Raw genomic sequence first — 24,289 nt, 5'->3', positions numbered from 1 at the left:
GTAAGTAAAGAATCTGCCTGCCATGCAAGAGAAATGGGTTTGATCCGTGGGTTGGAAGACCCCCTGGAGAAGGAAATGACTACCCACTCCAGTGTTCTTGCCTAGAAAATCTTCATAGACTGAAGAGCCTGGCAGGCTACAATTCACAGGGTCACAAGAGTCAGACACGACTTAGCGACTAAACCACCACCAGGCTATCAAGAATTATCTTGTGTGTATGTGTGTATGTGTGTTTATGTGTATGTTTACACACTTATATATGTGTGATTTGGGTTAGTAGTCACAGAAAAAATGCATTACAATTATCAAAAGGGAAACCTAGAGGAAAATGTAATTGCAATTTTAACAAGTTGTAAATTAGTAACAACAAAGAACCAAATTGATTAACTGTTTAAAATTTCAGGAAAGATATCAATAGAGGTGAAAAAGTTGTCTATTTCTTTTACATAGTTGATTTATATAGCTGAATTCAAGTAGTTTTACCTAACTAGCACTGGATTAGAGCAAATGAATCTTCTGTTTATTCCTAATTTGTCCCAGTAATAAAGCCACTTCAACAGGCATGATACAAGCTAAGCACAGTGCCATGTTTTTTTCTTTGATTAGAATGTATTTTGACTTACTAAAGTCACCAATCTAAATATATTTCCTCAGGTCAAAAAGGATTATCAGCATAATTATAAACTGTTAAGAGAATTTTAAAAGAGCTTAACTGACATAAAAGAGTGGATGGTGTGTTACATCCTTAGCTGTCCCCAATCTGCTTGCTTAGATCACAGTAAGATTTTTAGTCATGAACAGAGATTAGTCTGAAATTACCTCAGAAATTCTTTAAGATCCAGAACATGTGAGAGGCAAAGGTATTTAATAAGGGCACTTCCAAGGTTAGCAGCTTAGAAAAGCTTTGAAGCTTTATAAAGTTGTATACAAGATGACAGAGTTAAACCCTACACTTTAATTAGTAACTCGGGAACTTTCACATGACCCCCAAAAATACAACACATGTGGAGGGTTTTAACCTTATTCATGAGGCAGTTGGAACGTTAGCTCAAAACCCCCTCTCCCACTGTTATAGCTTACACAAAAGATTTGTTTTTAAAGGCAGATGCTTTTGTTTGAGATAGAAATTAAAACTCAAACTCTCAAGGTCAGTCAACCTGCTGTTATTAAACTTATGTGCAGCTCAATCATCTACTCTGGGTTTGGGGGGTAATAATAAGCAGCAATAAAGCATAGATAATTTGCATCAGGAAGACAAATTAAACCTGGCCAAACAAATCCAGTATGCCTCTGCCCTTTAGAACAAAGACAATCCAACTGCTTGTCTTAAAAAAAATAAAAAAGAAGAATTTATCTGGGCTTAAATAAAGTCTGGAGTAAATCATCAACTGTGCTATCATTCTCATGCCAGTCAATCTACTATTTAATCATATAATTGATTATATGTTTTATAAATGGCCATTTAAAAATAGCAATGCCTCAAGAATCATTTCACAATCTTGGTATCAACACCAAAAAAAAAAAAAAAAAAAAATCAATATTTGGCACTTACTGTTAGGTTAATGAATAAACAAGTCTAGTAAGTACAATAGTAGTCATTGTGGGTTTTCTCAAATGTGTCTAATTGGACTGGCTTTACTTCACAATTTTTGTTTCATTTTTAATTGAAGGATAATTGCTTTACAGTGGTGTTGGTTTCTGCCTTACAACAACAGGAATCAGTCACAACTATATGTGTGTATATGTCTCCTCCCATTTGTACCTCCCCCCATTCCCCATCCCACCCCACTGCACCAATCTTAACTTCCCTGAGTATTTCATAGCTACCTCCTCCTTTGGGCAGATAAGCATTTAGATAGGAGAAAAAATCAGGATGTAATTAATTTTTATGGAGCTGCCAAACCTGAGGTAGCATCCCACTATACTGGGTGGCCGGTTGAAATAACACACATGCGCTCTGGTTTTTCATGTCTTAGCTGGATGTATTGGACAGACTGGGAGGAAGATGAAATAGATGACAGCGTGGGAAGGATTGAGAAGGCCTGGATGGATGGCTTCAATCGGCAGATTTTTGTGACTTCAAAGATGCTGTGGCCAAACGGTTTAACTCTGGACTTTCACACCCACACATTATACTGGTGTGATGCCTATTATGATCATATTGAGAAAGTGTTTTTGAATGGAACTCACAGGAAGGTAAAAGACAAATGCTGCTGTTTTAACCCACCGGCTTCTTTCGCAGAGCCCTGTTGTGTTGTGTTAAAAATACTTTCAAGCTTATTTTTACCCCTCTGAGGTGGCTGCCAGTATTCTCTGTGGGGTGGCTGAAGGAGGCTGAGCGTTAAGCTGTGTGGCTGGCACTTGCCTCCGGGAGACCAGGCCCAGCTCCCTGTGGTATGCCGGGATTTGGGGGATTGCTAAACGAATCTCCTAGGCTATCAGAGCTGTTTGAAAATGGTGTTTCTACTTTATTGATGTTTGCTAGGACAAACCAACTCAATTTGGTTCAAATATCTTCAAGTGTTTGGAGCTGAAATTTAACCTATGTAATGTGACAGTCTTTATAATTCACTTACTCAAATAAAGAACTTCATAACATTGGAATTGAAATACAAGAGTAGACTGAATTTCAAGTCCATGGATGTGAATAAATATCAACATCTTCTTGGCCCTTTTGGTAGAATCATTGCAAAATGATTTTGAAGTTCTTCTGTGAAACTGAGGATGCCGTTGACTGTGTGAGAGAGGCAATACTGGCAAAATATCACTTCTTTATTCTCTCCTGTGGTCAGTCACCTCAGCACATACAGCCTTATGACTATATGGCTTCAATATTTAGTTAAACAGTAGGAAAATGGAATGTGAGAAATTACCAAAATGTTTCCTTTGACAGTATACTTCCTTCTTTTTTCCGAAAGGGTGTTTGCACAATTGACCAAGTCTATCTACTAAAGATTCTGTTTGAGAAATGTGATGCATTTATCAGTTAAGACTATTTCAGTCATTGGTTAACTCTAACAATGCCTTAAATATCTTTCCCAAAATAAGTAAGATTGATTTGCATTTAACCTAATGTTACGGACTTAAGAAGAATTAAATCACTACCTTCCATCCACTCCCAGTGTTATAAGACCATGTTGTATCCCTTGACTATTGGATGAACAATATTGCAAGACACAAATGCTAATTACTCAGATCAATTTCTATCCCAGAATATCTTATTGTAACATCATAAGAAAAGAGATAGGGAAGAGTATCAGACAAAGTTATTTTAATGTTTGTATTTCTTGACCATATGTATAATTTTGTGCATGAGAGAACTGAAATGGATGCAATGTATAACATGTCCTAAAAACAGGAAAATATGCTCACATTGTGAAATCCATTTTTCAGATATACTGAGAGAAAAGTTTTTAGGTAGATCATTGTTCTACTTATTTGAGTATTCTCTCTAAATATTTGGTTATGTTTCTAAAGGTCAGTTCTGATTTTTCACAATGTGTTTATATTTTACAGATTGTTTACAGTGGGAAAGAGTTGAACCATCCTTTTGGACTGTCGCATCATGGGAATTATGTGTTCTGGACTGATTATATGAATGGTTCCATTTTTCAACTAGATTTGATAACTAATGAGGTGACATTACTGAGGCGTGAAAGACCACCCCTGTTTGGGCTTCAGATTTATGATCCACGAAAGCAACAAGGTATTAAAAACCAGATAAAATTACATCTGAGTTTTACATATAATAGTACTTCACTGAGGTTGCATAAAGATTTTATTTTGATAGTATTGCTGAAGTTTTATGATCAAAGGTGTCTAGTCACTCCAAAGTCAATCAAATCTTAGCCTTTGTTACCATAAAAATTTATTACTTATTGTTCAAAATATCCTGAGTGAGTAACTCTGGGAATTCTATTAGAGTGAAGTTCAAGGTTTTTTCCAGATACTTTCTTTTTCATGTCATTTACACTGGAGAAGGCTGTTATTTAAAGTAAAAGTCTTCAATGTTTTAAAAGAGTCAGTATTGTGAGAAGTGGAAAAACTTTCAGTGTGGAAGCAACATTATGGGAAAATGTTAAAATATATATATGTATAATATAAGGATAATAGTATTTTTTAAAATATCTTTGTATATTTATCTGATCAATTTCATATACATTTGAGGTATACTAAATAATTATAGATGTTATGAAAGTGAAATAATCTACTCTGATATTCATGTCTTATTAAATCAGATATGATTTGTATAATTTTTAATCTGCATGAGTTATTAACATTTATTAGGCTATCCACAAACAGCATTACTCAGAATTTAGGTAACAAAGAGAGTAGCATTTAAACATATCCATTACCATATGTAAAATAGTAGCTAGTGTGGATTTGCTCTATGACTCACGGTGTTGTCTTATTGAAAATATGTGTTCAGCCAAATTGATTGATTATTTTTCATTAACTTAGGAGAAATAATCAATACTTTGAGTTTTCCTCCCAGAGCATACAATAGAATGTGGAAATGATGCCTGGTCAACATCTTTTTTGATCAATAGACATTGAAATTAGATAACCTACTTTGAATCTAGATGCGTGCTACCTTTTTCTACATTGATTAAAGTGGTCAGATTATGAAACAAAATGTTCTCTGGTGTTCAAAAACAAATATGTTATCATGTTACAATTTTCTGTCAGTGGTATCTATCTTTGCATCTTTTGAATGTTGAATAGTAATAAATATTTAGAAACATAGTAATCAGTGGCATATAAATTTTGATTAAATACTCTTAATAGACTTTTTTGAAGATAAATTTGTAATAGAGTAGAAAACCAAGTCATACATATTGCTAATTCTTCATGGAAGGAAATAAGCTGATCTTACATAGCTTTGTACCTTGTTTCTCTACAATATATGACTGTATATACTATGAGGTATTTAAAGAGAGGGTTATAAAATTGTTCCATATATCTAATGTAAATGAAAAGGAAAGCTTATATTTGTAGTACAGAGAGAGTATATTTATATTTGGTATTCATATATATGCTTATGAGTATATGCATATAAATACATAGATGATAGCTAATATCACACACAACCACAGGAACACCATGAAAAATATTTAAGAATGCTATCAATCACATCTAAACTCTTAGACTTGGTGTTAGCAAATTAGTAATCAGGAAAAACTCTTATCAAATTACTTTGCAATATGCCAGTTGATTTCAGAACAATAGATACATAATCATACTAAACAGAAAGTTACATTTAGGAATAAATTTCTAAGTAATTCTTAAGGGCTTATGGTCAAAATGTTTTTATCATATCAAATTGTTTCTTCTCATTTAATTGAAAAGCTTTCTTTCCTTTTCATTTACATTAGCTATCTAGAACAATTTTATAACCCTCTCCTAAAATAATTCATAGAAAGTATGGCATAATACTATAATACTTAGCATAAAACTAAGTATAAAACTAGCACTCTTTTAGCTTTCTAGTTTCAGAAGTGCACTTGTATTTCCTGCATGTTTAGAGAATGAGATCATTAACTAAGGACAATATTCTTAAAAATGTTGATGAATAATTTCCCATATCAAATTAGAAGTAATAGATCAGTTTCTATGATAAATATATGAAATTTGTTGTCCAGTCATTAAGTCACATTTGATTCTTTCTAATACTTTAGACTGTAGCCCGCCAGGCTCTTCTGTCCATGGAATTTTCCAGGCAAGAATACTGGAATGGGTTCCATTTCCTACTCCAGGGGATTTTCCCAATCCAAGGATTGAACCTGCGTCTCTTGCATCTTCTGCATTGACAGTCAGATTCTTTACCACCATGCCACCTGGCAAGCCCTAATATCTCCCAGAGTCTGCTCAAATTCATGGCCACTTAGTCGATGATGTTATCTAACCATCTCATCCTCTGCTGCTCGCTTCTCATGCCCTCAATCTCTCCCAGCATCAGTCTTTTACAATGAGTCGGCTCTGCTCATCGGGACTGATCTCCTTTAGGATGGACTGATTGGATCTCCTTGCAGTCCAAGGGACTCTCAAGAGTCTTCTCCAACACCACAGTTCAAAAGCATCAATTCTTTAGTGCTCAGCTTTCTTTATAGTCCAACTCTCACATCCACACATGACCACTGGAAAAACCATAGCCTTGACTAGACGAACCTTTGTTGAGAAAGTGATGTCTCTGCTTTTTAATATGTTGTCTAGGTTGGTCATAACTTTCCTTCCAAGGAGGAAGCATCTTTTAATTTCTTGGTTACACTCACAGATGGGACCAGATGCCATGATTTAGTTTTTTGAATCTTGAGTTTTAAGTCAGGCTTTTTACTGTCCTCTTTCACCCTCATCAAGAGGCTCATTAGTTCCTCTTCACTTTCTGCCATTAGAAAGATATCATTTACATGTGTGAGGCTGTTGATATTTCTCCCAGAAATCTTGATTCCAACTTGTGATTCATCTAGCTGGGCATTTTGTGTGATGTACTACTCTGAATATCAGTTAAATAGCAGGTGACAGTATACAGCCTTGTCATACTCCTTTCCCAATTTTGAACCAGTCAATTATGCCACGTCTGGTTCTAACTGGTGCTTCTTGACTAAGAAGGTTCAAATCCTAAAGGCACTAAAAATGAGTTCAAAATGGATATTCCCCTCTCCCCACTTCTGAAAGCCTGCTGGCTCTAGTAATTATCTGAGGAGTTGTCAATACTTTTCACTATGACAAGGCTGTGATCCATGATGGGGTTATGAAATTTACTAACTAATAATTTAGTGTGATTATAACTACCAGTAAGTGGGCTAAATAGTCTTATTTAAATCTCACAGAAGACATTTAATATAAGTCCTATTAATTTATATTATACATATGAAAAATCCAAAAGTCAGGCAGATGTAGCCATTCTCCTCAGAAAACGAGGAGCCAGGGATACATTAGGGTTCAAATTCAAGCTTATCTGACCACAAAATAGTTTTATATGATTCATTTATGTAGCCATTTTAATTTATGAAAATTATATAGCTACTATATTTTTAGATGGGGAAAGGGACTTTTTTTAATGATTGTAATTTTATCATTATTAAATTTTTATTCAATTAATTGTTTTTAATATAAAGAGTCCCTGGACTACACATTTATAGCATTGAGGATTCAATAATCTTATACTACAATGCACTAGTATATCAGATATACCTTTAAAAATAAATATCTTTAATCTGCCTTAAAATGCAAATTATGTAGCAGAGATTGTATGTATTCTTACTCACATAGAAACAAGATACTTTATCTTGTTTCAACAGACATATCTATCCACATACCTGTACCGTGTTTCTACACACACAAGTCACTGTTACTGTCATTCAACTTGCTAACTAGAAGTTTCATTCATTCATTTACACAGTCTGTGACAGACGTTGTAAGGGGCAGAAGAATCCTACTTCTCCTAATTATCAGATTGAGGAAAAAAGGCAATGTTTTTGGTCCAGACAGACCTTACCTTTAGCTTCATGTTGTGAAGTAATTAGCCTCCAACTAATAAAAAATAAATAAATAAATAAATAAAATAAAATAAAATAAAATAATAAAAAAAACTTTTCATCATTTGTTTTCCTTGCATATTTCATTTTTTAAAAAGTACTTCCTAAATGATTTAATCTAGAATTTTAGTTTGTTGTTTTCAGTTATTTTTCTGACCCTTATTGATCTAATTTTATTTTGTCATATATAAACAAGTTAGAGTATTAGAACATAAATTTTAGATTAAAATAAATTCTTATTTTTATATATTTAGAAAATATATGAAAAAAGAAGTAATATGACTATTAATATTATTACCTGGAAATGAATAATAATTTGTGACATATTTGTGATATATCCTTACTTTTATAATGATTATATATATATTCTAAATATTAGAGAAGTCATTTAATTCTTTAGATCTTCAGTAGTTTCAACCACAATGAGATGAAACCTATCTTTATAATTTTTTTATAAACTTAAATAAAATGAAAGTGTACGTAAGGTAACTAACCCTGGGATTGATGAATTATGGATATTCAAAATGAAGCCTATCAATATGTTAATGAGCACTTTTATTGATATTTATGTGTAAAGATTTTATTGCTCTTTGCAGTCAGTCATGTTTTCAAGAAAATATTTTTATATGACTACTTTTGCAAGGTATTAATGTTTCAGTAAAGAGTATTATATAAATCCTATCTGGAATATGTTTAAGTGATAAATTCAAAAAAATATTGGGATATGACTAAAATAAAAACATTCTAAGCAGTTCTAATGAGATATGGAATTATTCAAATTAATTTAGGTTTTGAATTTCTATCATGACAGTACAAATACCAATTTCTCTCTTTCAACATACTGTACTCACAGAAAAGGAATATACTTTAAATCTTGAATATGGTAATTTATTTCTAAATACTTAAATTTAAATTTTATATTCAGTGACAATAGTAAGCATGAATCATGCTGTTGAATTAACGAGTATGACTTTCAGCATATATTTTTGGTAGGAAAATATAGCCTAATATTGTTTTTAGTACTTTCTTCTTTTCTTACTGCTTTAAATTATTCATATACTTCTCAAAATATTTTGAGTTAATTCTCATTTTCCAGATTCTATATGTTACTAAAATATTCACTATGTAGTTTAATCCTGTACAAAATGTGCATAATGTAGACAGAACACCTAAGTATCCAATGAAATATTATATGTTTATTTCATTGTCTTGGAATAAATATGACTAAATCTGGAAGTTGCTTAAAAATGTTCTTTATTCCCTGTTGGAAGAAACCTGAACTGAACTTAACTTCCTTAGCTTTTAAAAATATATATAAATATATATATATATTTAATTTTTATAAACATTGCAAATTGACTTTACTTCTCAGAATAATGAGAAAAAAATAATTATACACTTTAGATTTTTTTTCTGATCTGAGGACACAATGATAATCTATGGGAATGAGTTAAATATTTATTGCATATAGCAATATTTCAAGTTTTTTAGCTCATTTATTAATACTCTTCATAGCACATCTAACCCCAGAAGTCCTGAGTATAATGGCCTAATCTATCACTTTTATCACATTTTTGGCACTTGAACTTTAACTGCCAATACAGTTTTAATCATCATATTATTGACTATATGTCTCCCAGTAATTAAAAGTCTTAATTTTTAATGTTTGAGTAAAAAATTCTGATGTAGTTGAAATGTTATTTATTGATATCTTGGAAAATGCAAGGTGTATACATAGTGTAAAATGATCCTGGCCTTTACACTGCCGATTGGGCTGCTGGTCTACACATATATATCTCAGAAAAGAGACTTTCTTCCTCATCTTTCCAACTTGTAGAAATAAATAGGGTCAAAATGATGACAACCTCAATTTTACTTACTTTGGCATACACCTTTATAGAACAGATTCTCCAGCCTCTTCAGAAATTTACCTGTTTTATCTGAGTCTCCAAGGGTGCCTCACATATGTTCATGAATAATACCACTATGAATTTCCCCTCAAGCCTGCTTTATTGATAGCAATCGGATGTCTCTTCAGCGCCTCGGCTGTTTCCTCCCCGGGGACAACACTTTACCCTTGTGCATTGCACATTCTCCTGATGCCAGTGAGGCTGCTCATTTTTAAGCCTTCACAGACAGCCTGCGTTCCTTGCATTCCTTAGTGCACTGACATGCCAGCGTACTCCTTGCGAAAGAGGAAGGAAAATCCCTCCCATCTCCCCAGTATTTGTTTGCTTTCTCTTTGGTATTAGTCACTCAGTTATGTCCGACTCTTTTCAACCTCATGGACTGTAGCCTGCCAGGCTTCCCTCTCCATGGGATTTCCCAGGCAGGAATACTGGAGTGGATTGCCATTCCCTTCTCCAGGGGATCTTCCCAACCCAGGGACTGAACCCGGGTCTGCTTCATTGCAGGTGATTCTTTGCCATCTGAGCCCCCAGGGAAACCCTTTCTGTTTATTTGGGATTCAAAGGCACATCCATAATGCCTGTCTGTAGTCTTTCTGAAGAACTCAAACTTGCATATACAAGGCCTCTCTAAGAATCTGTCCTGGACGGACACCATTTAATCCACTCTGTCTTTTTCTCTTCTGTTGCCTATCTGCGCACAGACCCCTATATCTTCCAAGCAACATGCAAATTCCTCTTATGTACCAGTGCATCATATATTTTCAAGCCTTTTTGGATTTCTTTTATGACTCAGCAGGAATCCTGATTACATGAATGTGTCCATGGTACATATGTGTGTACACTTGAATGCCTACAAAACATCACCTAGAAAGAACGTGAACCCAACCGGCTGACTTTGTGCGGAATCGAGTCCTCTGACGCCGTTTCTTCACTCTCTCGCAGGTGACAATATGTGCCGGGTCAATAATGGAGCCTGCGGTACTCTGTGCTTGGCCATCCCAGGAGGCCGAGTATGTGCCTGTGCTGATAATCAACTTTTGGATGAAAATGGGACCAATTGCATATGTAAGTGTCGTTTCATGTTACACTCATGGTTTATTTGTCTTTTTGACGAACAATAGCTGATGAAACCAAAGGAATTGAAATCAAACTTGGAAAGAGAAATTCAGGTAATAACTTAAGTATAATTCTTTTTAGACTTTAAATAGTTAAAGGAATTAATATCTAATATACAAATGAATAATGATAATAGTACAGTTTAGCTGAGTATCCTGGTACTGCTGCATCCATCTTGTGCTGTGCTGTGGTTTGCTCAGTCACTCAGTTGTATCTGACTCTTTGCGACCCCATGGACTGTAGCCCACCAGGCTCTTCTGTTCATGGGGATTCTCTAGGCAAGAATGCTGGATTGGGTTGCCATGCCCTCCTCCAGGAATCAAACCAGAGTCTCCGATATTGTAGGCAGATTCTCTACCAGCTGAGCTACCAGGGAAGCATCTAGCTTAGTAAAAGTTAAAAATAATTGTATGCCACAGAAGAAGATATTTCTTGAAATTGTTAGGGAACCTCACCATCAGTAACTGTAACTGCATATAAATGAAAAATCTGTTTATAATGCCAGTATTGAACAATAAACTACTAGGCATTTCAGTGTGTATCATCCAGTATAAGAATCCAACAACTATTATCTATGATTATTATCAGTAGTAGAAATAATAATAACTTCTATGATATATAGTTAAAAGGATCCACATCAAAATTCCCTAGTAGCTTATTGTTCAATAATGGCATTATAAATAGATATAGCTTTAGAAATCAACATTTTTATTATTTTACCCACATCTTTTCTTCTCTAAAAGAAATAAGATGTTGCAGATTAGTTGAAATCTTGTTTATTACACTTACTACTTAATGACCAAACAAAATTTGTCTTCAAAATTCTAGAAATGTTCTTTATAACTAGAAAATATTTTGATCTAATATACTTCAGAATACAAATATGAATTTACCCATGAGCAAGGTTTTTTTCCCTCATTATTTATAGAATTTAAAAAATTGCCTATATAAGACACTGCCTGTAGGAAATAGTTCTCTAAGGTGTACGTCCTTTGATTCATCAGATGGTATCCCTCCCTTTGTTCATTGGTATTATTTAGTAATTTCTGTTTGGTCGTTGTTTGCTTATATCACAAGAGAAATCTACCAAGACCTATAGTTTGGGAACAGACAGGTATTAAACATTGCTCTGAACAGCAGAAAGTCTGTCCACTTGCCTGATAGATTAAATCTTATCTTAGTTATTGGGATAAATGGTATGATCCATGTGTATATTTCTCAGTTTGATTTCTAGCATAGATCCTACTAAGATTATTCTTCTGGTACAAAATGAGATTCTTTGCTACTCTAGCTGGATGACTTTGCCATTAGAACAGATGAAATGCACACACACAGACGCGCATACATACAAAGATAGTAACCTTTGTGGATCTTCACCAGGTCCATTCCTGCCTTTGCTCTACCCCGAGAATTCCTCTCAAAGCTGGAAAGTAGCACTATAGTGTCTCCTTTTTAAGGTCGCCACAGACCTTACCTTCAGTACTGGAGGAGCAAAGAGCATTTCATTCTATCTAAAGATAGATGAGCTTATTCAATTTCAAGTGGAATAGCTTAGAGAGGCTTCTCATTGAATATTAAATCTCGTCTTCTTGGTCTTGCAAAAAAGTCAAAATTCAGTAAAGATAGTGTCAATAAAATGATCAAGAAGGTGATTTCTCAGTAATCTTAAGAGTTTTTATTTTTCATCTTTGTTTTTATCATGGGTAATTGGAAGGAAAGTGTATACATCAGGTACTAATAACTAGATGACTTTTTAAGCTTTAAATTTTCTAATTAGCTCTTTAATTTTAATTGTGTAAATTATAATAATATGTATTATTTGCCTCCCTATTTCCTTTATTCTCATGCCCCATTAAAAATTATGGATTCCTTATGTGTTGGCATATCTACACCTATATTGATATTGACATATAAAAGACGAATCACCGGGTTATCTCTGTGTGAATAAAAAGTAGGTCGCTTTTTGATTGTGAGGAAATACTATGACAATGTTTGTCATTTAGCTGATGTTAAGAGATTTGATATGATAGTTCATATGTGACTATACATCTGCTGAAAGTTAAAAGGAGATTTCTGTGAGACTATTGGTATATTTTAATATTTATAATTCATGGATGAGGTAACCGCAATTCAATTAAAGGGGATAGAAATAGTATTTTTATCTATAGATGTTACACTGCTGCTAAGTCACTTCAGTTGTGTCCGACTCTGTGTGACCCCATAGACGGCAGCCCACCAGGCTTCCCCGTCCCTGGGATTCTCCAGGCAAGAACACTGGAGTGGGTTGCCATTTCCTTCTCCAATGCATGAAAGTAAGAAATGAAAGTGAAGTCGCTCAGTCATGTCTGACTCTTTGCGACCCCATGGACTGCAGCCTACCAGGCTCCTCCGTCCATGGGATTTTCCAGGCAAGAGTACTGGAGTGGGGTGCCATTGCCTTCTCTGAAGATGTTACACTAAACAGTATTAAATCATAAAAGCAGGTGAGTATTTATTTGAGAATTTGTTATTGCATTGGAAGTTTAAAATTTTACTAGATTTTTCATATGGCATGAAACTTATCTAGATTCTTTTTCAATGTAATGGGGAAAATTAAGAGAAATATTATAGTAACTAATTTATTGCAAAAAACTTAAAGTGTATTTATAGAAATTATTCCAGTTTCTATTCATTTAGTAGCAAATTTTTCATAAAGATATTTTAGCCTTAGTTTGCAGATGAGGAAATTAAAGTCCAAAAAGGATACAAATACATGGAGTTCATGGTTGCAGACTATAAGGCAAAACAAGTATCAGTGCATTACTAACCTCTCTTTAATGCTCATTCCTCTGGGCTTCTGACTTAGTTTAGGCCGGATTACATACTTGTGAACTGATTTCAACTGGAATAACAGTTTAACCAGCTTTAAATATAAATCTGTAGCAAAACAAAAAATACATGTTGCAGTCATTGAGATATGATCTTCCTGCTTTTCGTCATCCTCACTGAACTGGCATCAAATGAACAAAAACCCATTGGCAGATGGTCAGGCCAGAATTAGACACCAATAGTTGTTTCTCAATGAAGTTGTGCCAGAAAGCAACGCCAGGGGAGGCATTCACCCAACAGAAAAATATTGGTATGCTACATGGTTGATTAAGGATGCATTCTAATGCCATGCCTGGAAGGAATTAAGAATGAAAGTAGGTTGGGCTCTTCATTTTTGTGAACCTCCTTGTAACATGGTCAAATCTTCTCACAATTAGAAATGAGCCCTGGTGTAGTGTAGTAACTGGGAACTTACTGCCCCGTAGAAGCATATATAAAACCAGTCGATCACTGATCAAGTGAGTTTATTTCTTTTAAATTTATCTTGATGACTTTGTAGGGAAAACCACAACATAGAAAATTAATAAATGAGAATATGAGTAATACCAAGAAAGTGAGATAAGCTCCCAAAAAAATGATAGTCACTATTTTTTTTTCAAAATAGCATAATAATTTTGTCTAGAGTATTGAGACAGTAGCACAGTAATTATTTAAAAGCTTCATTTGTGGCCTAGGAAAAAAAGAAAAAGAAGAGAACTTTCCGATATACTTTACCCAAGAGATCAACTTAAACATTGACCAAAATATTGGTCATCCAAGGGTAGCACTGCACAATTATATGTCAGTGGTACTCTGTGACCTTCTTCACCTTCTGGAACACCAGATATATTCCTCTGTCAAAAACAGTGCTCTGCTATGGCTCAGCCATTTATCTGTTCAGCTGTGACAAGCCTTATGTTCTAGGATATATGCAATCTAATGTGTAGTAAAAAGTTTAAAGCAGTAAAAAGTTTAGAAGCCTCATCCAGATGAATATTTATGGCCTCCTGTGCATAGGAACTCACAGAAGATTATGTACCACTTAGGTTGGCTGCTCAGAAGATCACTCTATCTAATGAAAGGTCATCCTGCTATGATCGAAAGGAGAAAATTCAAAAACCAGAGCAGCATTTTTCACACTGCCTTCCTATATGGGCAGATTTACACAGAGTCATTCAGCAAACTACGACTTCAAGCTTTCTTTTAGGTTGTTCTCTTCCCCTATTCAAATCAAGAAATAGTTAGAAATGGTGTACTCCCAAAAATGACAAAAAAAAAAAAAAAAATCTGTTAAGCAAATAAACATATCCTAATGTGAAACATACAGGAACAATTGGAAAATTGTATTATATTTTTATCTTAGACCAATTTTTTATTACTAAGTAATCATAAGTTTGGTATAGTCAACAGTAAAACATCAATTGAGAGAGGAGATAAGAGCTAGTTTAGAATAGATTACTATGATGGGATTGAAGAAAAGAAAAGCAAAATTAGAAACATAGAAACTTGTTCTTGGGCACCAAAGCATATTAAACCAAGGTCAGGAACATATGTATTAAGTTCAAACACTGGAAATCCAAATATATGTTTCAAAACTAAAATAATAAAAAGTTTATTAGTATACTTTCTTCATTTACTTCTTTGTAATCTGGACATTGACATTATCAGTCATTCTATCAGTTTTTACCAAAGAAAAGAGTTAATTCTGGAGTGCATATTTCCCTTGCAGTTTATTGATGGTTCATGCAGAGACTTAATTCCACTGCTCTAACAGAAGGTATCATAGGAAGTGTGAAAACTGGCAGTTCCTTGCCAGGCATGCCATGATTCACGTCATTTTATTTTCAAGCCTAAATTAAAGGATTGTTTCTTACTTTGTCAGTTTTCTTACTAGTGAGATAATGTTATAATATTTTTACCAAAAGTGACCCTGACAGTAGAATTACAGGTTTTGAATCAGTTTTCAAATTCACAGTGCAAAGTACAACTCTGAAGTTAAGATTGTAAATATAGTGTCTGTTAATATGCTGAAAACAATTCATGGTTGTGCCTAAATACCCAAGTGCAACATGGGTTCCATCACATTAAGCCTTGGAACAAAGTGACATGAATGGTAGAGCTTCTCCTGTATGTTTTTGGTTATGGGGGGAACTTTATCAATCTTTCTAGTTACATATCTTTTTTTTTTTTTTTAAAAACTCACTCTGTTCATGTTCTTGGGTGATAGAACATTCACTGCTGAGACAGCTGAAGTAGTAATGTATTTATTGAAGTATTAAAGTATTTGTTCAATCTCCAGAGATAGAATATCTCATGGCAAAATGATTGTAATGTAGAATTATCAGCCTCTGTTAATTCCAGGAAGTCAGGCACCAAATATTTTTGAACATTTCTTCTGTATCTGGTTCTGTTCTAGGCATTTTTTATTCTGCAATATGTGACTTTGTCCTTCATATAGTCAAAAATCTTGTGAAAACACAAGATATGTGAAAATTACTTATAAAATAATGCCTTTGTAGAAGTTTGTGGAAGGTGTAGAGAAAAATGATCTTATTTTTTATGGAAGCTATTCACTCTCTTAATTGATGCTAGATGTACTTACATCATCATCTTGTTGATTCTTGCAAGATTTTGTAGATTGCCTGGCCATCAGCTTGGGTTATTTGATAGGTAATGTTGCTACCCAGTTCCAAAGGTAGGTGAATGCTAAGAAAAAGACCACATTTTGGAATGTCTAAATTGTCATCTTATCCACATTATCACCTATCACATTACATTTTAATGTGGTAATGGGCATTGTGGGCACAAAGATGACTTGTCTTTTATCATTATGTCCTGAACAAACCTAGTCAGTATTGATAACAAGATTTTTTGTGATATAACTACTGATTACATCTGAAAGACTTGGGTTAGGGCTGGAGTATATTAATGATGCCAAGTGCCCTAGAAGAGATTGGAAATTAGAACTCAATATCTTAAAAAAAATCTTTATGATTATGAAGAGTCTGAAAGTTTACCCACATTGCCAACTAGCATATTAAGTCACTAGAGTTTCATAGATTTAGACAGAAGACATGGAATTCCTGGATCAGACACAAAGGATTTTATTAATCAAAGCAGGTCACTAAGTTGCACATTCACTTTGGTTCTCCTTGCTCCATCCCACCTCCATGTCATATGAAGACTAGGCCCAGAGAGGCCAGATAGAGGGGGCACACAGATTGTGTTTGTACCACAGATGAAGAACTCTCGAGCTTAAAAGTCTGCTAGAAAATCTACCCAGCCTTTGCTTTGAAGGGAGATATTATCTTTCATTATCCTGGTTAAGGAGCAAATCCGCTCTCTGTTCTAAAAGGAAGCACTTTTTGTATCTTCCAAGGCTGTTAGCTGTCTAAACATCCTTGAAAAAAAGTCCAGAATGAAAGGTGACACAAGACACGTAGAAACACCAAGGAGAAATGCCTCTCCAACAAATTATAGGGCTTAGAAGAATTGTAGACAGACTTTTAAATGTCAAAAATATTCATATGTGTTTCATATGTGTCATTATAACTATAAGTGATGCCTAACTGCTGTTACAAGTGATTACTAATATGTATTAATGACATTGATATAAATCATTATCAGAAGCAGTGAATATGAAAGTTAAATTTTCTCAGGAGGTAAGCTCTACTGTTTTTCAAGCAATTATCCTTAACCTATTATGAAAAATGATAATGTAACCTTTGTAATCTGTTTTTGAAAAGTGCCAACTGTATATGAGCAAACATCATTTAAAAATAACTGACTACCCACATATATAGGACATTGTGTTTAAAACAAGTTTAGAAATTATTTGGTTTCATTCATTCCATAATGATCTAATTATCAGTTGAAAGCATGTGAACCGTAAGTAGACTTAAAGACCTTGTCTCTAAATTGCTTATGTTAAAGAGTATTTAATTTGGAAATATCAGTTTTCTAGGGTAGTTTGTCTTTCCCTAGACAGACTAAACTTCTTTAATATAGATATAATTTTTCAGAAGCAAGTATGATTTCACTCTTGCCTGTGGATATTTTTGATCATTCCTTAAAACTGTGAATTAAGTTATTTTATCAAATGATCCTATAAAAACATCTTTTAAATTGAGATTTTTATCAGTTGAAATTAATCATTTCTTGTTTTCTGCAATCTTCAAGCTGTGAGACAACAGAATTGACTATTTCTTTTGACATGATTTAAGAAAATCTTAAGCCTGAACTTAAGTAGGGAAGAAAACTGATTACATCTCCAATCAGGTTTCTTGTCCCATAGGGGGAAAAAAAAATTAATTCTGGGAGACTAGTGGCCATTAGGCTTAATAATTATGAAGTGGAAATTAATCAAGCTACTAGTTCCAGTTCTAAGTTGGGTTTATGTAGAGTCAAAAGAAGGAACTATACCATCCTCAAAGATCTTAAGATCTTACTGAGCAGACAAAGTTCAAAATAAGGGGAATTTGCATGTTGTCAATGATCAGTTTTAGAGATTCTGAGAAAAAAGCTAGATCCTAAAGATGGTCAGACACATCCCACATTATACCTCCATTTTGTTATGATTCCCATCCTCATTCCTAGTTGCTACTATAAAAAGTTACCCTGGGATTGAATAGGAGACCCAATGACCTCCCATTTTTGTTTTAATTTATTGTCATTTCCTTGAGATGTGTTCTCTTTTTTTTCTTGCTCTCTTTATATATATATGTGTGTGTATGTGTGTGTGTGTGTGTGTGTGTGGTCATGCCTAGTGGCTCAGTGGTAAAGAATGTCCCTGCCAACGCAAGAGATGCAGGTATAATCCTTGGTTGGAAAGATTCCCCCAGAGAAGGGAATGACAACCCACTCCAGTATTCTTGTCTGGAAAATCCCATGGACAGAGGAGTCTGGTGGGATATAGTCCATGGGGTTGCAAAAGAGTTGGACACACACAAAACAACTACACACACACACACACACACACACACATAATATACACACATGCATGCATATGCATGCATATATGTATACATTTATATGAATATGTACCTATATATTATTTTAAAAATTGTTACTTTCAAGTGACTTTATGCAAAGGCAGCATTAAAGAAATTGCTTGTTCTGCATTTCGTTATTGAAAAAGATTACACAAGGAGGAAAAATTACGGTTAGGTCCTAGATACAGAGCCTGCTTTTGTGAGAGGGAACAGCAAACACACAGGATTACCTTTGATCTCAGTGAATATTTCATTCACCACACTGATTATATTTTTCACCCTTAAGACCTTAATTTTTTTAAAAAAGACCTTACATGAGAACCTGCATTATATGGGACAGTTCTCCGCTCTCTAACCCACGCACCCACATGCCTTGTGTCTTGTTGCATAACTCTCTGAAGCAGCTTCTTTGCAGCTATGGATCAGTGCTGTTTCCTCTTCCATTCTCTGCATCAGGGAAAATACAAGGGTTAAAGGAGTGAAACACGAGTGTTCTGGAAATGCCATATAAGTTTTCTCAATACCCCTTATTATTGAAGTCCATATAGCTTTTGTGACAGTTCATCAATGTGAACCAGCTACCCCAAATAAACTTTAAAGCCGTTAGATCTAGAATGGAAAAACTGGCTTGTTTCTTCTAGTAATAAGCCACTTTTGATAACTCAATGTCTTTTTCAGTCAATGAAATACAGATCATTTACTTAACTGTCACAACATTCCCTTCAGTTTTTAGTTTAGATTCTATTGAATCCACTAAGAGAAGTAGTAGCCCTTTCAATATGTGAATAAAACCCAATTAATGGGATTTCTGACATTTGATTACAGAATATGGAATATATGGTAAAAACACTCCAAAGAATCAGGATGTATAATGAGATTGTTTTGGTTAACTTAAAATTTCCATAAGTATTTAACCAGATCTTTTTTTTTTTTTTACACTTTCAGACCAGTGAAATAAACATAACCATCAATGCTATGTGCTATTCCCTTGTCTTTTCACTTTAGTTTTTGATGTATTTATGTGGGAAAAGTGAAAGTGTTAGTAGCTCAGTCATGTCTGACTCTAAAGGTGGAGGTAATAAAATTCTTTGCCATGCCTTCAGTTAAGCTTCTGAATGAAAGTTCTTTAAAAAGTAAAACTACAAACAACAAAAATATGAGATAGTATTTTATCATTGTTGTTATTATTATTTTGGTGACATTTGCTTAAAATGAATCTCCACAATTCTTGTGGAATAATTATTGTTGGAAAAACTTAAAATTTCTCATTTCCAGGGATGGTTGCCTCTATAATGCTTTCATTATTTTCTGTGAAATGCATGAAATCAATGTTATGATTATACAAAATATCTTTTAATGAATTGAAAATACCCAGTATTGCTTATATACCTTGTTTGTTTGTTTTTTAAACCCTAGTTAATCCTGGAGAAGTACTGCCTCTGATATGTAAAGCTGGAGAATTCCGCTGCAGAAACAGACACTGTATCCAAGCTCGGTGGAAATGTGATGGCGATGATGACTGTCTGGATGGAAGTGATGAAGATTCAGTCAGTTGCTGTAGGTTCTCCTACAGTTTATATTAAAACTTGCTGAGTTTTTGAGTGTGTGAACTATTAAAGCAGTCTGGGGGAGAATATCTAAAATTATCATTGATGCAAATTGAACTTTGTTGTTTTTTTTTTCCCCCAGTGACCTTCTTTGTATACCTTTAAAGCACTGTTTTTCTCATCCTTCACCATCTTTGAATATTACCATTTTGGTTGCTTCAGAAATTCTCTTCTTTTCTGTATTGTACCATACCATTGTTAGAAGGTTGCTCTAGGAGACCCCTTTGGATCTCTGAATTTAAAGATGTGAAAAATCAATTTAAACTCCCCCAAGGCAGAATTTCTCATAAAGGAGGTCACGATCCACTCCATTACTCCTTGGCAACAGAGCCTTGGAGATGGTCCAAGGAAACAGACATGTGTTTGGAACATGTTATTACCTAACTTCACTGGCTCAGTTCATAGTATGAGACACATATGGGGCACTCAGATTATTAAGGAAGTTAAAAGTTTGATTTCTCCCCTTGCCTTCTATTTAGCTCTTCATCATTTGTTGCAATGGGAATAGTTTCATGTTTCATGTAGGGATCAGGGAATGACCCACAAATGTAGAGGAAAACAATTTGAGAAGCAGATTCAGTAAACTTTTGGAAATATATTTGATTCGAATCACTACCTTAGTGGTGTTGAAAGATATAAAGTATTTTATATGGAGATAGGTATATGTTGGATATATTTATCTTTAGTCTTTTCAATTGACTTAGATACATTATTTTTAAAAAGAAAATGATCATTTTTCAATTAGTGACTTTTAGGTTAAAGTGACTGAACTGATTTAGAGTTAATCGGGAATCCTCCATTTTCCTTTTTTAAAAAATCAAGAATATAAAGATGAAGCTTTAAAGATTCTTTGTTAAGAATGAACAAAATTGGTCTGAGCACCTGTAATATGAATTTGGGCACAAATTCTAAAAATATGGACTTTAAAAAATATTTTCAAAGTTTATAAAATATATAATAAAATATATTTAATTAATATGTAAGCATAGCACTACTTTCTCTTCATTTCCAAACATTCAACATTATGTATTTCTTATTTTCAATCCTATTAATATTTATATTTATACTCTAAAGCCTGCCACAAGTAAAATGTTAAATATTAAATTGATACAACCAGCCAAAAGTTTTGAAGTGGGAGGAGCATTTCATCTGAAGACAAAGGGTGTTTTCTTCCCCTTCTTTTTAACACAAACAATATGTTATTTATTGATTAGATTGCCTCATTCTTCATGACTCGTAATGTTAATTCATGGTTGCAGTGAATGCTTCCTATGTATCAACTTCCTGCATAGTCACAGTGCTCATGCAGAGCAGAGATATTTCATCACAGAATTTAGGAATTAATCCTATAGGTTCATGTTCTGTGTGATTTTTTTTTTCACCAACTCACAAGCTAATTTCCTCCAAGAGTATAAGGGACATTACATTTTCACTGTTAATTGTAGTATTAAAATTCCTAGTCTGTATTGGTCATTATTTTTAGCACTTATTTATCCCCTCATCCAAGCCTACATAATGGGCTTTTCCTAGCATCTTCTATTTTATGTATGGTTGGCGGCGGTTTAGTCGCTAAGTCGTGTCCGACTCTTGCGACCCCATAGATTGTAACCTGCTGGGCTCCTCTGTCCGTGGGGTTCTCCAGTCAAGAATACTGGAGTGGGTGGCCGTTTCCTTCAATTTTATATAGTCCATATTCAATTCTAGTCTTTCACTAGTCTTCCCTTAACTAAAGCCCACTCACCATACTTCTTCCAGATTAACAGCAATATAATCTTGTTACTTCAATAACTAGACAATCAGCAAGTTAAATTCTAAAATCCATTGACTTTCATATAAAGTACATGTTATGTCTAACGTTTACATTTTTGGCTTTAAATGTCTATCATGTTTCTACTTACCCTCTTTGTCTTTATCAAGTTGAACTACTTATAAATCTCTAAAAATTGTCTTTTCCTTCTCTTTTTGTCTTCTGTGACACTGCATTCTCTGTTCCCAGTTATGAATTTCACCATAGTTTACCACCATCTCCACAGGGAAGTCTTTTTTTTGTATGCTAGCCATCTCTTTTCTCAGTATAGCCCACTTTGAGTTAAATGTCTCTTAGATATTGTTTTATTATGGTAGTTGCCAAACCATATTGCAACTATATGCTTACTTATTTGATGCATCTAATAGGTGAATATGAGGGGAACATTAATTTGTAGCATCTTTGTGGTCTCAGTGTCTAGCACAGTAGCTAGCACATGGATGAATGAATGACTCAATCAGACGGTCAAAGTAAAATTAAACATCTCTGGTCACCTTCCAGTAATATGGTGTCTTCTCTAAACATTGCAATGATTCTAAGCAGCATTATATTCCTGGGGTCCTGTAGTTAATATATCAGCGCTGCATAATTCATTTCAGGAGTTTATTTTAGATCGCAAATACTCATAAGCTTCAACCTTGAATGCTGTTATTATTTTACTTCTCAACTCCAAATCACAAGACAAATGGATTGTATTTGGTCCTCCTTTTTAACCTCCCTTTTATAACTGTGAAAATAGCAAAGGTTTCTGATCAAGCTTCACTGAAGTGCTTATGCATAATGTTAGTACTTGAAAATGTTGACCCTCTAATATATTGGATGACTTTTATCCTCCTGAGCAGCTATTCTTGTTAAAGTCCCTAAAGTGAATAGAAAATGTTAATCACACGTAAATACCAGAAAATAGAAGGCCTTTTCTTCACATTTATTTCCTATGCACAAAAGAGAACTTCTGAAAAGTGATAAAAACTGCTTCATCACTATGAATACTTTAAATAAATAGTATTTTGTAGAAACTGACTAGAAAGGAATACATTTGCTATGCAACAGTATGATAAAAATTGCCTATTTTTTCAAATTCTAAATAAAACTAATACCAACATATATTTTTATCATACAGAAGTGTAACTACAGGGCACAAGGAAAATTACTTCAGAAAGAATGTTGAAATTATGAAAGAGATACTGAAGAGCATGCCACATCAGTTAGGAATTTAGACTCTAGAATGCAGGGGAAAAGATCACAGGAGGTAAACTTAAATGGCCTCCTGCTGTGCTTATATATTAGATGTTTAATCCTTAGCTGTGGTCAGCTTCCCTTAGAGGCTTGGTCATGTCCTCAGTATATTTTGTGGCTTCACATTTATTTGCTTGTATTAGGGGAAAAGACTCATGATGATTATTTTCATTATTAAAATTACTCAGAATCTCCTATTTAGCACCAACTCCAGGTACCAAGTAATGCATTTTCTCTTTAGAATTTTCCTTCTAGCCCCAGGAAACATTGAACAAAAGGTAACACAATCAAGCTTATTTAATGTTTCAAGAAGTACTTGTGTAGATGTATGATTTTTTTTAAAAGTATTTTTGATATATGATTAAGTTATTTCATACATACTTGTTATGTTCCACATTAGCATTTGAGGTTAACTCTATGTTTTTGGTAAAAAAATCTGAAGCTAAATCACCTATTGTGATTAGGGATGAGAAAAGAGACACTGATATAGTTGGTTTTACTGAAGACTTGAAAAATGAATATATTTCCTTGTATATGAACTTGAATTCCTTGATCTTTTCTATATAGCTACTACATTTTAACACAGCCTAGTATATTATTATTTGGTATAAAATAGGAGACATTTAATGACAGAAGATATAGATCAATTGTACTATATATAATTACCATACATTTTCCATATCTTTCCCTTAAAATAATCATACTTTTATCTAGTTTGAAATTATTAAATTTGCTTCTCCTCTCCTCCCCCTTCCCACCCCAGACAATCATAGCTGTCCTGATGATCAATTTAAATGCAAGAATAATCGCTGTATCCCCAAGAGATGGCTTTGTGATGGAGCTAATGATTGTGGGAGCAATGAAGATGAATCCAATCAAACATGTTCAGGTAAAGGTTTGCTTGGATGTATATGTAAATCTCTTCCACATTTAGTCTTCATAAAGATGCCTGAAACTTATCTGAACTTTCCTAGTGCTGATGATCTGATTATTGCAGTAGCAAATGAATTTAGAGTTCGATGCTGCAAAGGCTAGGATACAAATTATCTTTTACTTATTCTTTGGGTATCACTCTGCTTTTCAAAGGAATTTGGCATATTATCCATGCAGGTTGACTGTCAATACACCATTTGGATAAAACTTGTCCCTGCTAAATTTTACTGGGCAATGGAGGGAGAGGTTTGTGAGTATACTATGATTTAGGCTATCTCACAAGAATTATTTTTTTTTTTAACTT

The 24,289-nt window shown here is 34.0% G+C and overlaps 1 protein-coding gene across 1 annotated transcript in view; it reads left to right on the top strand.

The window, feature by feature from the left end:
• Positions 1-24,289, top strand: part of LRP1B (LDL receptor related protein 1B) — a 1,678,044-nt gene that overhangs the window by 829,107 nt on the left and 824,648 nt on the right. The window contains exons 13-17 of the mRNA XM_065928990.1: positions 1,977-2,196; positions 3,517-3,706; positions 10,391-10,513; positions 19,819-19,959; positions 23,816-23,941. Of these exons, the coding sequence (XP_065785062.1) occupies positions 1,977-2,196; positions 3,517-3,706; positions 10,391-10,513; positions 19,819-19,959; positions 23,816-23,941 (800 nt within the window). The remainder of the gene's footprint in view (positions 1-1,976; positions 2,197-3,516; positions 3,707-10,390; positions 10,514-19,818; positions 19,960-23,815; positions 23,942-24,289) is intronic.

The sequence above is a fragment of the Muntiacus reevesi genome, chromosome 3, assembly GCF_963930625.1.
Source record: "Muntiacus reevesi chromosome 3, mMunRee1.1, whole genome shotgun sequence".
Taxonomy (NCBI): Eukaryota; Metazoa; Chordata; class Mammalia; order Artiodactyla; family Cervidae; genus Muntiacus; species Muntiacus reevesi.
The sequence above is the reverse complement of the archived record's forward strand: the minus strand, read 5'-3'. Positions and strand labels throughout refer to the sequence as shown.